Source organism: Contarinia nasturtii, unplaced genomic scaffold (assembly GCF_009176525.2).
Source record: "Contarinia nasturtii isolate CC-2019 unplaced genomic scaffold, AAFC_CNas_1.1 Cnas_scaffold_187, whole genome shotgun sequence".
NCBI classification, from domain to species: Eukaryota; Metazoa; Arthropoda; class Insecta; order Diptera; family Cecidomyiidae; genus Contarinia; species Contarinia nasturtii.
The window spans coordinates 7,820,070-7,835,426 of NW_022197544.1; the positions used below are offsets into that span (position 1 = coordinate 7,820,070).

Genomic DNA, 15,357 nt, shown 5'->3' on the forward strand with positions numbered 1-15,357 from the left:
ACGAGGAAAAGGAACAAGCTCATTTAGCTAAAATTCAGCAATTGGAAGAAAAATTGTCCAAATTAAATCTTCAAAAAAAATAATTCATTCACTTTCCCAATAAACCAAGTGTAATGCATTTTCACCCAAAAATGTGTGTGTGCACAAAATCAGCACACACACATTTCTGCCAGTTTGTGTTTATTGGGTTAGAATTCTTCAAAAAATAAAAGGCAATAAATATAAATTGCATTCTTTTTTCAAAATAAACACTCAACGTCGTTTCATTTAAAATATGACGAACAAAACATTTTCTGTCCCTTAAAATTCAATACAAAAACAATGCACATAAGCATTGCTAATGCATACTGTATGTGTGGCGAATTCGATGGGACTTTTTTGACATTTGTATGCGGTTTGCCCAACCGCCATTCTTCTAATTTGACAGATGAGAATACATTTTGTATGTTAGTTTGTGAAATATACCAGGGCATGAAAGACGCGACACACACAAATTTTTTTTGCATCAATTAATACCATGGAAACAAATAGCAACGAAGGCGCTACAACGGTTGATTCCGCCATAAATATGGATCCATCGGAAAAAAATATGAAAACGGACGATGAATTTTACGATGATTCGGCACAAGGGTCTGAATTTGATAATGCCGAAAATGATGAGGGTTTCGAACAACGTTTTCAATCAGTCAATCGTGGTGGATTCAGGTAAGAAATAAAAATTATAAATATTTATATTTTGTTCTTATTTTCCCCATTATTCAGCTGGCACTGATAAAATTTGTACCATAAAATTTACATCAAAGCAATTTGTTGTTGTTGCTAAATTTTATGACAGTTCTTAACCATATAAAGAAGAAGAAAAAAAGCACTGATGTTTATTTAATTGACATTTCAGAGGCCGATATCAAGGAAATCCCGGTGCAATATCGCCGCGATTCAGAGGTCGAGGATTTGCACCAAATCAAATGGGTCAACAAATACGTGGCCGTGGCGGACCACAATTCTTTCGCGGCAATCGTGCGGGTGCACCAAGATTTCAGAATTCCGGTAACTTTGATCCAAATTGGAATAATGGACCACAAATGTATGGCAATAATTCACACATGGGTTTCGGAAATCAACAAAATGACCAGTCAAATGCACCATTTCATCAGGTTTGTACAATTGATATGAATAACGACCGAGATTTTTTTTCACTTAGCGATGTATTCGATTCATATGGATTTCAGAGAAATAATTTCAATCAAGTTGAATTATGGGTCGAGACTAAAACCGATGAAGGCAAATCGTACTATTATAATGCAATAAGTCGTGAAACAACGTGGACACGTCCAGAAGGCCAATTTGTAAAAATAATGGGTCAGAGCGAAGTTGAAGCAATGCAAGCAGCCAAAATGCAACAACAACAACAGGCACCACAAGATGTAAGTATTACGGTGAATTAATTTGTAACAAGTTCTATTAATTCAAAGCAAAAATTCATTTAATTAGCAACAAAAGGCTGATGCTCAATCGGCTGCATCGAATCCATCAGAAAGTGTACCGGTCACGGGTGAAAGTCAATCAAATGCTGAAAATACCGAACCAACAGAGAGTGTTCAATTAAATGGTGAAAATAAAACTGAATCGAATGGAAATGTGGACGCATCGGCTGGATCAAATCCAGCCACAAATGAACCAGCTAAAATCGATGCACCCACGTCAAATCAGCCGGCATCACAACCTTCACCAGCACAGAATCACCAAAATACCGCTCAGCCATTGATGAATATGCCAATGCAAAATCAAGCACCGCCAGCACAAATGCAAACACAATTCAATACACCGCCACCGTTCGGATTCGGTATGCCACCGCCAAATTATATGTATCCACCGAATCCATGGTCAATGCCCTGGCAACAGCCAATGCCACAAATGGGAAACGATAAATCACGAATCGATCCACAGGTAAAAAATTTTTTAATTAATTTTGTGTTGATATCAAAGACGATAAATAAACTCAATTCCGATGGGAAATTTGTAGATAATGGCACGTGCAGCAGAATGGAGTGAACATCGAGCTCCCGACGGTCGACCATATTATTATCATGCCATTCGGGGTGAAAGCGTGTGGGAAAAACCGCAAGCATTAAAAGACTTAGAAGGTAAAATACGTTGACACCACTACGTATAGTTCATGTTAATAATTATGGATTTTTTTTACCTTGAAACACACTCTTTGTGTTCAATTTCTTCCATTTCAATTCTGTAAAACAAAACTAAAATTGATGTGATGAATGTTCATTTAATTTTGATAAATAGCTGCTCGCATGACTGGTCATCCACAACCATTCCCGCCTATGGGTGCACCAGGAATGATGCCACCGATTGTAAATCCATCAATGCATCCACAACAAATTGTCTCGAATGTGCCATTTGATGCAATGAATTTTAAATCTGATAAGAAACCTGACGAAAGCGAAGAGTCAAAAATGGAAAAGAAGAAGAAAGAAGAAGCGGCCGCTAAAAAGAAGAAAGAAGACGAAGAAAAAGCCAAACAAACATCAACTAAACCGCAAGACAAGAGTCGACCAATATCATCGACACCAATAGCGGGCACACCTTGGTGCGTTGTATGGACTGGTGATGGTCGTGTTTTTTTCTACAATCCATCAACACGAACATCGGTATGGGAACGACCAGAAGACCTAGTTGGCAGAGCCGATGTTGACAAAGCTGTAGCAGCGACTCCAGCTAACGGTAAGTTTTCTAAAATCAATCTCATAAGTCAATTTTACAATTTACCTACATCATACAGCACGTTCAAAGTAAATATTTTTGTCCATTGAGTAATTTTGAACATCGTGCTCTATACTCTGAATGATGATATTTCAAATAATTTAATTACAATGTCAAAATTCAAATTATCATGATTGATTTATCGTAGCACCTAACGCAGCGGCAGCAACAACAGCTGCAGCAACCACTGCAGAAGATACAACAATAGCAACAAAGCGTTCCGAATCCGAGTCGAGTACCGAAAACGAGGTACCAAATAAAAAGCCTAAATTAGCTGAAACATCGTTAGAAAGTACAAATACGCCACCAACCACTGCCGTACCGGCTACAGCGACCCCGACAAAACCGGTCACTGACAAAAAGAACGATATGGGCAAAGAGGCGGCCATCGAAGCTGAAGTTCGTGCTGCCCGAGAACGTGCACTTGTACCACTTGAAACACGTGTTAAACAATTCAAAGATATGTTAAAAGAAAAAGATGTAAGTGAACACGAAGAGACCGCGGAGGGAGATTTGCATTCATTTAATCATCAATTATTTCTATAGGTATCTGCCTTTAGTACTTGGGAAAAAGAATTGCATAAAATTGTTTTTGATCCACGTTATTTGCTCTTAACGTCTCGTGAACGAAAACAAGTATTTGAAAAATATGTCAAGGAACGGGCCGAAGAAGAACGACGCGAAAAGAGAAATAAAATGAGACAGAAACGTGATGATTTCCGTTCACTTATGGAATCGGCAAATCTCCATGGAAAGTAAGTAGCTCAACGATGGAGTTAAACGATGCCAATTATAAAATCAATGTTTCATTTTCAGATCATCGTTTTCTGATTTCGCGCAGAAGTTTGGCAAAGATGAACGTTTCAAGGGCATAGAGAAGATGCGTGATCGCGAATCAATATTCAACGAATTCATTTTGGAAGTGCGTCGTCGCGAAAAAGATGAAAAAATCCAGAAGAAAGAAACGGTTAGTAACCAAAACAAATTGACATTCGTTTATTTTATATATATTGCTATCTTTTTTTTGTTTTCAAAAAAAAAAACACCGTTATTAGTTAAAATATATATATATCTATATATATCTAAATGCAAATAATCCAAAATTCATAAATTAAACAGAATCAAAACAATTCTTAAGGCAATTTCATATAAACCAAAAAAAAAAAACATTATATTGAATTTATTCATTGGCCATGAATGCGCAAGTGATCATTTTGTGAGAAACATGTGAGTGTATTTTTGCTTTTTTTTTTGACAATGAGCGGAATTTTTATAAAAAAAAGTCCAAAAAATTGAAAAAAAGAAGAAATTTTCAAGACTTGGCCGCATTGTGTAGATCATTTTTAAATTCGTGAGTGCTATTAACTGGGTACGGTCCAAATTTTTTCATTGATAGACGATATTTTATTTCCGAATTTACAAAAAAAAAAAATTGTAGAAAAACGGTGACATTTGTATATTTATCCATGGATGAAATATAGTGAATAAATAATAAACAGACTCGATAACGTTTCAAGATGAGAAACAGTGAGCTTTAGATATGATAGTTAGTTAAATTAAATGTTACTGGCCCTCAAAAAGCAACGCAAAGGAGTGTGCAAAGGAAGAGAAGAAAAGAAAATGTGAAATTGTTTTGAAAAAACATATAATATTGGCATCTGATTGTTGATTTTGTATGCATCGTGCTGCAGGCACCCGAACCCCATCATCATGAGCCGATGGTTTCCCAAAATGTTGAACGTACACACACACAATAATATATACACGCACACATCCACAAATAACCCAATACAATATCCATGGTATTTGTTTTGGTTTCGCTTAATTTAGCGAATCCATCAAGCATTAATAGTTAAACAAACAAAAAAATTATTTCAAATCAAATTTAAATCGTATAGGCATATAGTGAAGAATAGACAGAAGCGACGATTCGATCAAAAAAATCAATCGTATTTCTCATAGCTGTGCGGTTGAAATAAAAGTTTACCGAATGCATATCGACTTTTATGTCAGTTATCAATAGATTATCCTGTTTGTCCGTACATCCTGTTGACGAACATAATAATCGTATGTACCAATCAACCAATGTATTCTTTTCAAAAAGCCAAATGAACTGAATACAAGAGACAAACATTCAAGACACACAGAGAGAGAAGCACACACACATACAAATACATAAAGAAACAACTTACTTTGAGTTAATCAAAGGAACCTTAGTAATGTTTTAATCAAAAACCCTTTAATTTCAGCATTTTTAATACTTCTTTTCTCTAATTTTTCAGCTAACGAGAGAAAATAATCGAAACAATATAATATTTATATATTTTTTTTAAAAAAACAAACAATAATAATTGTTCTAATTGAGTTTCGAACAATTGATATTTTTTCTATATAAAAAAAAATTATAAACACTCACTTCAATCAATACATATAAGTTAATTTATAAGCAGAATATTTTTCTTTAGATTTTTAGAATTGAATTTTATTTAAATTGCAACATTTCAATGCCACAACCATTTCAATGCATTACTAATACCATTTATTTTTTCTATGTTTTTCTCTGTTATTTTTCTCTTCTCATCAACCGCGCTGCATACACCCTCTTGTAAACGAATGGTTTGTCTCTCAACACATTCACATATTCAAACAAAAAAAAACTCATGTTATGTTTTATTGTGGGGGCCAATCGTAAATGTTCCCAAATTTCAAACAAAAAATCAATCAATCAAATCCAAAAAAAAAAACACATGTAGATTCGTAAGGATTTTCTAGCATTGTTGCGGGAATGCAGTGAAATAACGCGTCACAGCCGTTGGGCGGATGTAAAGAAGCTCATCGATGGCGACAAAAGGTATCGAGCTGTTGAAAGTTCCTTGTTACGTGAGGACTATTTTCATGATCACTGCAAAATCTTGAAGGAAGAAAAGCGAAAGCAGAAGGAGAAAGAACGTGATCGCAAAGACAAAAAGGATCGAGAAAAGGACAAGGAAAAGGAAAAGGATAAAGACAAGCATCGCGATAAGGATCGTCGTGAAAAAGGTAAAGAAGAAAAAGGTAAAAAACAAAATACCAGCAAAGATGAGGAAAAAGCCAGTCGTAACGAATCTGACAAAGACGATCAGGTAATGAATTGATTGCATCTGATTTCTTAACACTTGTTTTAAATTGGAAAATGGTTTTTTTTATTTCAGGAGGATGGTGAACATCAATCGTCAACGTCAGAAGATGAATCGGACAAACATCAGAAGGAGCGTGACCGGCAAATGCGTGCAATTGTGGAACGTGAGAAGGAGGTGCAACAACAATTGGCCGGCCACATGCGAAATTTGCACAAGGAACGTGAACATCACAAACGTGACGAAGCAATTCGACATTTTAATGCGTTGCTTGCCGATTTGGTGCGTAATCCAGATCTCACGTGGAAAGAGGTAAAAAAACTATTGCGTAAAGATAGTCGTTGGGAATCCGTTGAACAGCTGGATCGTGAGAATCGCGAACGTATTTTCAACGATCACATCTTTCAATTGGGTGAAAAGAAACGTGACAAATTCCGTGAAATGCTTGATGAACTCACATTGGATTTGACCGCATCATGGAAAGATGTAAAGAAGCAAATTCGTGACGATCCACGCTACTTAAAGTATAACAGTAGTGAAAAATGTGAACGTGAATTCAGGGAATACGTACGCGATAAGACAACCGAAGCCAAAAATGCATTCAAAGAACTGCTACAGGAATGCAAATTAATTACGTACAAAAGTTTTGAAACAGTCAAGGAAAATCCACTGCATCTTAAGGAAATTGAAGACATTTTGAAAAATGATAAACGGTATGGCAAACAAAACTATTTTTTCTTTAAATCAAATATGTTTCGATACATAAATTTTGTTTGAATCTTTCAGGTTTCTAACATTGGATCATATTCAATACGACCGTTCGCATATTTTGATGAACTACTTAGAAGAATTGCATAAACGTGGCCCGCCTCCACCGCCGACGGCCTCAGATTCCAGCAGACGAAAATAATCGTATGAATATAGATTTTCTTTACAATATATATTATTATTATTATTTTTTTTAAATCTATTTTTAAACTTTTAATTTTCCAATTTTTTTTTTCGTTGAAATTACACTTGAGTCTTGTATTTTAGAATGAGAAATTTTTTTTTCACATAGTTGATTAACAGATACATACCTATATCAACGCAATTAAAACCAATAAAAAGAAAATAAAAACAACACAAACAAAAAGAAAAAAAAAATCAAAAACAAAACAAAAACTTTTTTAATTCGAAAAAAAAAATGTCGAAAAATGACTTTTATGTTTTTCATTCATACAATTTAGCTTGTGAAACTCCAATGGTATCTTTAATTAATTATATCGCCACAAATGAGAGGCATGCTGTTTATGAACAAAGTCATAATTTGATAGCCGTGCACCGTCTCTTGAAATTTGATCTCGTGTTTCATAATTATATATGTCGGTTTATGCTGTTCCGTTGCTCGCTGTAAGTATACTTTGTACTCGCTTTTCCGTACAATCAATTTTCCTCTAGTAAAAATAAACAGATTCAAACCCGAAAAATCACCGCTTAATGGAACATTGCAACTAAACCAGCACACTACGATGAATGTTGATGATACGTTTGACTGAGATCTAAGAGCTTCGGCTGAATGTGGATTTTAGAGTTTGGCTCAGTACTTTTGAACAAGTCAACGGTAAAGAACACATTTACTGGCAGCGCAAAAAACCAATGAGAAAATACATTTTCTAAAACAAACTCAAAAGATTTTATAAACGCATATTCATTTTTGCTATGATTAAACTGGACCTCATAACGATTATTCTACTCTACATTTATTTATCGTCGCTTGTTCATACCGTATGGTCGGAAAATTCAGGTAAATTTTGAATAGTTAGAACTATTTTGATTTGAATAAACAGCAAATTAAACACGAATTATTTGGTTGACTTTTATACGAATTTTGTCATGTATCGGGGTATCGAACCAACCGACGTTACTATTAATTACGTGGACAAGAAGTGAATATTACAAAGTGTCATTTCGTTTATGAATCGTGGTTTATAAAATAAAGAGGCATTTTTAAATTGAATTCAACGCAAGTGATATATTATTTTGCGTGTGGTTTTAATGAGAAGGCGTGCATAATTGTCTGTTTTATTTCTACTCGTATCGTATTCTACTATTTTTAGCTGACAAAACCACTTCAGATTTCCGCTATTCGTTTTTTTTATCTACTGCTCGTTTCTTTTTCGTCTTCATTCATCCAAAAATCTAGATAGTTTCAATTACAAATTCGAAAGATAAATCACAACATTTTGACTGAAGGCCGATGATACTATGAATTTAGAGAATGGAAAACTATAATTAACTAAAAAAAATTCAAGCAATTTACGAATTGGATTCAATCATATTTTTTTTCATTCAATTTTTTTTTTACAATGAATGTTTGTAGAAAATGTCGGTTATAATCCGATTGAAACACAGCGTGCTGAGTGCACATTAATTTCGGGAGATGTTCGAGCCAGTGCTGAGGCGAGCGTTTCGCGAAAACTCGAAGGATTCTGTGCGACAGGTAATTTTTATAATATACTCCAAAATAGAAGGTCTTCATTCATTGCGTATACAATCTGTAGATCATCTGAGCCGAGCATTTGGAAATTTGGAATATCGTTTGCTCAGTGAAATAAATCATTTGCGTGCTTTAATCAATTTGCTATTGCCACCGTTGTACCAGCAGCAATATTTTGCACAGCCACAACCTCAGCTATATCAACCATTACCATCTATACACCCGCAATCGAATTTATCAAATGTGGTTAAATCAACACAAGTTGCTGTACAACCCGAAAAGACCACTGATGACCCAGAAACAAGTTCCCAATTGGATCAAATTCAAAACGAAAGTCCATTTGCCGTATTGTCGAACGTGGACAATTCAACAGATGCCCCGATTAAAAAGTCAACGACCATAAACGAAACGACGGAACCAACAAATTTTACCAACGAAAAACATTTGGAATTCAAACCGGTTCAGAAAAAAACAAACGAACGCAAAAAACCATACCAAAAGTATAAATAGACAATTTTGAACACTTTTTTGCACGCTAAATTTCGATTTTTTACAGGATCAAAACGGGACCGCGAGAGTTTGAAATTAATAAATTGAATAATACCATTCAAACGGGAGACGATTTGCATATTTTCACATATTATTGGAAAATCGAAGAATTTTCAGTGAAACTGAAATCAAATGTTACAACCATAAGTAGTCCCATATTCTCAATTTCAGGTCTTTTTTTACGTGTTACAGCTACAATGAACTATCTTGGAGACTTCTTACATTTACAATTGGAACAAGTTTCAGTGGAAAAGGGCACGGATAAATCGAATATCATATTGAAAACAGGTGATATATTCACAAAAATCGAAACGAAAGTGACATTCAAACATAAAATTGCCATTCTTAATCAAGTAAGTTTGATTTTGGCTTGAAAATATTTTGAACATTTAATCTAAAAAAGAACGATTGATATACCGTTACATATAGGTGACTCCGACAAGTGACTTAATATCCAATGAATTTGCAAATACAAACGATGGATTTCGAGTACCAAACAGCGCCATATTATCCGGTCCATATTCAAAAGATGACAATTTATTGATAAAAATTATCATAAATCTTTGAGAAACCAATTTTTTTTTGTTAAAACCCAAAATGATTAAAGAAAAACGCGTTTGGCATTACATAAAAAAGATATGCATTTATTTACTATAATTAAGATCATCGCAAACTAATTAATAATCATTTTCTTCTCTTGACTTATAATAGTCACCTATATAATTGGACATTGTCTTCGGTTTAAACTCAACTTTTACAAGAAATCCTAGTGCGAAATGATTAGTCTGTGTACAACTTGCTTATATCTTCGTATTGAACATTTTGAACGATTCGACCTTTGAGCGGCCCTGCAGCGATTTCAATACTAACGCAAAAGTTGTCTACATCGATTTTCCTCAAATAAGCCTTATGACCTCGATATCCACCATTCAGCACTCGAACCAATTTACCAGCGACCGGAATGACCGTTTCACAATGTGCCTGATCCAACTTCACTTTATCGCCCGATTCCAAAAGTTTTATTTTACCCGCATATCTATCGATTACTTCCAATACAACACCTTTTTGTTTGTAAAATTTCTCGCCCAATGATTTGGTGATAATTTTCACCACAATGCCTTCAGCCAACCAATAATCTTTGCGATTAAGTTTTTCCTTCTTGGTTTCTTCCATTTTCATAATTTCATCGAGAGCACTACGTTTACGGCTATCATCTTTTTTACTAATTGGCATTTTACTTGTGCTTGGCTTCAAAAATATATCCGAATCATCTTTTCGTTCGTTCGTTTGGATTTTTTTCAAACCACTTGTGCTCGGTAAATCGGTTTTTACTTTATTCGCTTTGATGGCCAGTGTAATTTTTTCATCTTCATTTTCACGTTTCAATTCGGTGTATTCGACACTTTTCGCTTTTGGTGCATTCTGTTCGACTTGCTTATTTATAAATTCCATGTGTCGATCGGCATCGTCTTTATCTTGTTTTTCTTTGCGGGCCGCTTTTGCTTGACGCTCCAATACTTCCGGGCTTCGATCAATGTATGTTACAAACCAGCCTTTTTCCGTTTCATCCACTGCACAAACACCTTCACGCCCCAAATGTTTAACATAATCACCCAATGTAAGCCATTTGGTGGCATTCATGTGCAAATGATCCTTATCGGCAATATATTCTTGATACACTTTATTGGCGGCAACACGTTTCGTCCCGAAACGACGACGCAACAATTCCACATAACCGTCAGAGAATTCCTTTGAAAAACTGTAGATATATTTATTGGAATTGTCAGCAAATAGCAATAGTTGACGTTGATGTGATTCGCTTTGTGTATGGCATTTGAAGCCGTTTTCATCACGACATTGTTTTTGACACATCTGACAATACCATCGCAATTTTTGCAAACCTTTTGCCTTCATTTTATTGGCCAAATATTTTGGCGTTCCCACTTCGGCGCGACCCATTTTTTGTTACTTTTTATTACTGCTGAACCAAGAACGATTACAAACGTTAAACACACGATGAAGCAAATCAAAATTAATAATATTTCTTGATGTAAATTGAACGAATAAATAAAAAAATATGCTTTGAAAGTAGCCTTTTGTTTTGTATAAACAATTGCTCAGAATTTATGTGTAAATGATCTGAAACGAGGAAATTAAATGACGTTTCATGTGTCACAAATGCTTTTCACATCGTCGATGATGTAGAATTGCCGTGTGTGGAGAACGGTCGGTGTATGTGATGACATCTAGTGAAAATGAATGATAACATGATTGGAAGCTCGTGATTATTTGAGTTTTATTCGCATTTAAATATATGCTGATCATATGACTTTTGGTTTTTATCAATTAACAACACCTTTTTACTTTTTCGAATATAGAAATTTATATCTTGATTTTCAATAAAAATATACATGAAATATTTTCATGAAACAAATGGCTGATTTAAAATATGGATCCTCATCATCTTGCCGCAACTAAACTAAATTTGATCGATTGAGTTTATTTTTGTTCTTCTGATTTGGTGGTGGTTGGATTTTCCTCAATGTCAAAGCGATTTGCAAATGCGGGTGGTGGCGGAACGCCCTTAAACTCTGGTGGATAGTTTGTTTTTATCTTCATTTCAACATCATTGCCGGTCATAACAATTGTTTCGGCATTTGCAATTGCATATTCGGCTTCATCTCGACTTTCTACATCGTCTGCCACACTCATTTCGACCAAATTACTTTGTTGCATGATGTGTTTCGTCTTCGTGAATCGATTGAGGCTGCCACTGTTGTTGTTGTTGTTGTTGTTTGAATTTTGATGACTACAAAGAATGGATCGAGCTCAGAATAATGGGACATTTTTTTACTTTGGTAGGATAGGTATATGCGAAAATTAAGAGTGAAGCAATTAACAGCGATATAAATATATTGTGAAGAGATTTTTTTTTGGAGATAAGCTAACGAAAGGAAAATGTCTGCCATATATTTATGGCAAAACTCACACATTCGATGTTTGATTATTATTGTTTCTATATGGATCGTACATTGTGTATCCACGACGTGATAGCTCTTCATCGGGTTGAATATTGCGTGAGCTATATGCATAATTATCGTAACCACTAAAATTTAAAATTAAAAAACAAATTAAAAATTGTGTGTATGTGTGTGGGGTTGGGTTTGCCATTTCTTTTATAATTACGTCAGCTTACGTTGGATGATTATTGGCATCTTGAATGAGTTTTCGTTGGATTTTCTTAATTTTTGTTAATTGACCGCAAATTCCGGCCAAAAAACAAACAATCACAAATAAAATGAAAACAAATACGGCGGCCAAAATGAAAATTTGCAGCTGCAAGTCGATACCCACGTCCAAATCCATTTTTTAAATGATTTTTCTCTACTGGAAATTAAGTCCGATTCTAAGTGTGTCAGTTGAATTCACTGAAATCACTTGATCTGTGATAATGTGTGTGAGATAGATAAAGTGGTTGAATCACGATCGTTGAATCACAGTCCGCCAAATTGTTCTAAAAACGGCACACAATCAATTCAAATCAAATTTTTGCAATCAAAATCTAATCACAGGTTTCTATCTCATGGTCAAATTTGTTCATATATATACTTTTTTTGTTCTGGATGTCCGTTACTAATTTTCAATGAATATGCACGATATCAATCAAATCGCACCATTGCAACCACAAATATGAACTGACAGTCACGTCTTACTCACAATTAAACAAAACACCCAAAAGGAAATCGAATAAATTCGTTCTTAGCATTGAATCACTTTAATGTGTGAATACGATGCGTCTTTGTATTATTTTCTTCTTTATCAATTGGTTGGAATTTCGAAAATATTATCTATGACAGAATAAAAAAAAATCGCAATTTTCTCTTCACATTGTTCTTCTTTCATTGTAATTATCGCGAAAAGTGTTTATATTATGAACGTATTGTCTGACGGCATACAATATGTGTATGCGTAATTGAAATGATAATAAATCGGTAAGGAAACATACACACACGGCAAGTACAATTGCGGCATATTTTATAGCGTAAATACAATTGAATGAATTATTGCCGGGTAATAATATAGACAGAAAATAGATAAGATAAAAACAAATGTGTTGAAAGGAAAGAGGTGCATGTAAACGATTGTGAAGATAAAGTGGAGTAGATTTGTGTTTTGGCATTACCATTTGAATTTTTGACCCAAAATATTAGTTAGATAAAGATACATGTATAACGCAATTTTAGTTCCATTTCGTGAATGTCCACATATCTTTTGAATGAAATAATTTGCTCAACCTAAATTTAGTTTATTGGAAAAATTATATCAGAAGAATGACTAACACTAAAATCAACACATGAGATCCGAACTCAAATGAGTACAAAATTAAAAAATAATAATCATAGAATAAGTGACGGTTAGTACTATTAAAGTATTAAAGAAAAACTCACTTAAATTGTAAAATCTTGGAGAAGTCCAATGAATTAATACAGAGCTCACTCATTCGTTCTCTTTCGATTTCAATTCAAGGATCCACAAAAAGACCATATGATTAAAGAAAACCAACGGAATGTATCCAAGAGTGTTGTTTTCTAAATAAAATGGTTCACGATGTGCTTGATCGAAAAAAATATATCCCGCAGATAAATAGGTGAATCCGAACCAAGTAAGGCTAACGTTACAACATTATACAGCTACAATAGCGAATAAATGTTGTGGCCGTTTTCCCGTGCAACTAACCAAAAATATAAAGACTAATGAAAGAAACCACATTGTGTAACTTAATCATAAAATTTGTTTTATACAATGTGTAATCCACATTGTGGATATTTTTACATAAAAAATTGCATTTCATAAACTATATCAACCAGCGAAAACACCTCGAAATGAAGGTTCTGAGAAATATATTTTTTTCGTTAATTGATATGAAAATTCATATTCAATTGGATTGAATCAATGAATCTGAGGACACATTCGCGCCGGGAGAATTCCGGTTTAACTCCCTCCTGGAGATTTTTTTTCTCGAATTGACCCCCGGATAAAATTAACGATTTTACTCTGAAAATAATTCTCTATTTCCACCTCTCCTGATGGAAAAAACTGTGCGCATGTCTGAATTTGAGACACCAATTCTCAACTAATTTCACCTAATTACCAGAGTTCGCAACAGAGGCGATTACGTGAAAAAGAAAATTCGAAATGTTATGGCCATAACGAAAGTTTCAAATTTGAAATTATTGCATCAAAACATTTACATACCTTCTGCGGCTCCAGCAAATACTTGCCAAACGGTACTAGATCGATAAAGTGTGTACCATCCAATTGCATAAAAAATATTCAGAAAAATCATCACCCGTTTCCGAACCCCATTGATCTGTATTTTGTGAATGTATTTTGGTTTTAGGTTCAACAAATGCCAACATGTTAATTAAGTTTAAAGTTACCTGTAATTATTCCTGATACTAAACTTCCAATCGGTTTGGTAAAAACTCCAATAGCTCCTATTAAAAATAAAAAAAATAATTCGCTCATTTCGATCGAAAAATTCAAAACAATTCAAAAGAAATTAAAACAGTTTACTCACCGAACCAAGATGTTTGAACGGCTGTTATCGTTATGAGCTCATTTCGGTTATGTTCATTGAAAATTCCAGTGAGTGTTGGAATTATGATAGCTGGAATCGCCATAAGAAGTCCATTATCAAATGCAATCAAGTTTTTCGCACTTACCGCCAAAAATTATGACAAAAAATAACTGGTGATATCAATTAAAAATCAAACAAATATGAAGAAAAAAGATTCACAATTTAAAGTCTATAATAAAGTTATACCTGCGATAAGAACGGCTATTTATCATATCATAAATTGGCACAATAGATTCATGAATTATTATTATCATTTGACTGAAGAAATGCGCATCTGAGAATATTTAATTCGTAAAAGTGTAACATTTGTTGTCAATAAAAAGATAATAATAGCAGATTCATAAAAAATTACAATTGTTTTACAATTCATTCACTATATTCAGTTTGTGTGGATTAAAATCATCAAATAGATGTATAAATTGTACCGAATGTTTTGTTGTTTCTTTACTATTATGATAAATGATAAGACTTTAACATAGTATTTCATTTATAAGATGAATAAAAAAAGTTTGCGAGTTCCTGGCGCTAGGAATGGTTATACATTTTGTAGTTTAATGTTCAAAATATTTTTTTTGTGACTTTATTACGAAAGCTACGAATAAATAAAAACAAATGAATTCTCTAGAATAAAAACAGCATATTAACAGGCGGGCTGAAAAGTTCGTATCGTTTCTAAGAAAGGGCGCTACCATAACAAAATCCATTATGTTTCTGGAAAGTACCATCCTTTCAAGGCATACATACGAAATTTGAGCCATATCCGTCCACTGAGTCAGAAATTATAGCACTTGAAA

General features: G+C 34.1%; 4 protein-coding genes across 11 annotated transcripts; 2 read left to right on the top strand and 2 right to left on the bottom strand.

The window, feature by feature from the left end:
- Positions 1-435: 435 nt before the first annotated feature.
- Positions 436-7,241, top strand: LOC116351999 (transcription elongation regulator 1). The gene is made up of 13 exons (XM_031784172.1): positions 436-705; positions 896-1,154; positions 1,230-1,424; positions 1,492-1,947; positions 2,024-2,144; positions 2,302-2,739; positions 2,927-3,258; positions 3,325-3,533; positions 3,595-3,745; positions 5,532-5,900; positions 5,970-6,607; positions 6,681-6,806; positions 7,124-7,241. The coding sequence occupies exons 1-12, from the start codon at positions 518-520 to the stop codon at positions 6,802-6,804; spliced, it is 3,480 nt and encodes a 1,159-aa protein (XP_031640032.1). The 5' UTR covers positions 436-517; the 3' UTR covers positions 6,805-6,806; positions 7,124-7,241.
- Positions 7,242-7,572: 331 nt separating this feature from the next.
- LOC116352001 lies at positions 7,573-9,545 on the top strand. The gene is made up of 5 exons (XM_031784174.1): positions 7,573-7,680; positions 8,257-8,376; positions 8,438-8,873; positions 8,930-9,275; positions 9,352-9,545. The coding sequence occupies exons 1-5, from the start codon at positions 7,596-7,598 to the stop codon at positions 9,487-9,489; spliced, it is 1,125 nt and encodes a 374-aa protein (XP_031640034.1). The 5' UTR covers positions 7,573-7,595; the 3' UTR covers positions 9,490-9,545.
- On the bottom strand, positions 9,545-11,057 carry LOC116352000 (DNA/RNA-binding protein KIN17). Its single transcript, XM_031784173.1, has one exon. It carries the CDS (start codon positions 10,879-10,881, stop codon positions 9,703-9,705), a length of 1,179 nt encoding a protein of 392 aa, XP_031640033.1. The 5' UTR covers positions 10,882-11,057; the 3' UTR covers positions 9,545-9,702.
- Positions 11,058-11,279: 222 nt separating this feature from the next.
- LOC116336626 (probable serine/threonine-protein kinase DDB_G0291350) lies at positions 11,280-14,692 on the bottom strand. Of its 8 annotated transcripts, none has more exons than XR_004200719.1 (6): positions 14,504-14,692; positions 14,364-14,420; positions 14,179-14,293; positions 13,371-14,066; positions 12,119-12,436; positions 11,280-12,028 (listed from the first exon to the last, which is right to left on the bottom strand). XR_004200719.1 is itself a non-coding variant. In XM_031760594.1 (6 exons), the coding sequence occupies exons 4-6, from the start codon at positions 12,286-12,288 to the stop codon at positions 11,422-11,424; spliced, it is 597 nt and encodes a 198-aa protein (XP_031616454.1). In that variant the 5' UTR covers positions 12,289-12,436; positions 14,179-14,293; positions 14,364-14,420; positions 14,504-14,604; the 3' UTR covers positions 11,280-11,421. The 8 variants fall into 8 exon arrangements, 7 of the variants coding, with proteins under 7 accessions (XP_031616454.1, XP_031616455.1, XP_031616457.1 ...); XM_031760594.1 differs by lacking the exon at positions 13,371-14,066 and having other exon boundaries at positions 11,280-11,731; positions 11,912-12,028; positions 14,504-14,604; XM_031760595.1 differs by lacking the exons at positions 14,179-14,293; positions 14,364-14,420; positions 14,504-14,692 and having other exon boundaries at positions 11,280-11,731; positions 11,954-12,028; positions 13,371-13,535.
- Between the last annotated feature and the right edge of the window lie 665 nt (positions 14,693-15,357).

What these genes read in the sequence shown, in the direction of transcription:
- LOC116351999 (XM_031784172.1), top strand. Translation starts at nt 518, where the DNA reads ATGGAAACAAATAGCAACGAAGGCGCTACAACGGTTGATTCCGCCATA. An exon ending in AGCAGCGACTCCAGCTAACG is followed by an intron (nt 2,740 to 2,926) that starts GTAAGTTTTCTA and finishes GATTTATCGTAG; the next exon opens with CACCTAACGCAGCGGCAGCA. An exon ending in ATATGTTAAAAGAAAAAGAT is followed by an intron (nt 3,259 to 3,324) that starts GTAAGTGAACAC and finishes TTATTTCTATAG; the next exon opens with GTATCTGCCTTTAGTACTTG.
- LOC116352001 (XM_031784174.1), top strand. Translation starts at nt 7,596, where the DNA reads ATGATTAAACTGGACCTCATAACGATTATTCTACTCTACATTTATTTA. An exon ending in CGCAAAAAACCATACCAAAA is followed by an intron (nt 8,874 to 8,929) that starts GTATAAATAGAC and finishes GATTTTTTACAG; the next exon opens with GATCAAAACGGGACCGCGAG. An exon ending in AAATTGCCATTCTTAATCAA is followed by an intron (nt 9,276 to 9,351) that starts GTAAGTTTGATT and finishes CGTTACATATAG; the next exon opens with GTGACTCCGACAAGTGACTT.
- LOC116352000 (XM_031784173.1), bottom strand. Translation starts at nt 10,881, where the DNA reads ATGGGTCGCGCCGAAGTGGGAACGCCAAAATATTTGGCCAATAAAATG.
- LOC116336626 (XM_031760594.1), bottom strand. Translation starts at nt 12,288, where the DNA reads ATGGATTTGGACGTGGGTATCGACTTGCAGCTGCAAATTTTCATTTTG. An exon ending in GATGCCAATAATCATCCAAC is followed by an intron (nt 12,029 to 12,118) that starts GTAAGCTGACGT and finishes TTTAAATTTTAG; the next exon opens with TGGTTACGATAATTATGCAT. An exon ending in AATAATCAAACATCGAATGT is followed by an intron (nt 11,732 to 11,911) that starts GTGAGTTTTGCC and finishes CATTCTTTGTAG; the next exon opens with TCATCAAAATTCAAACAACA.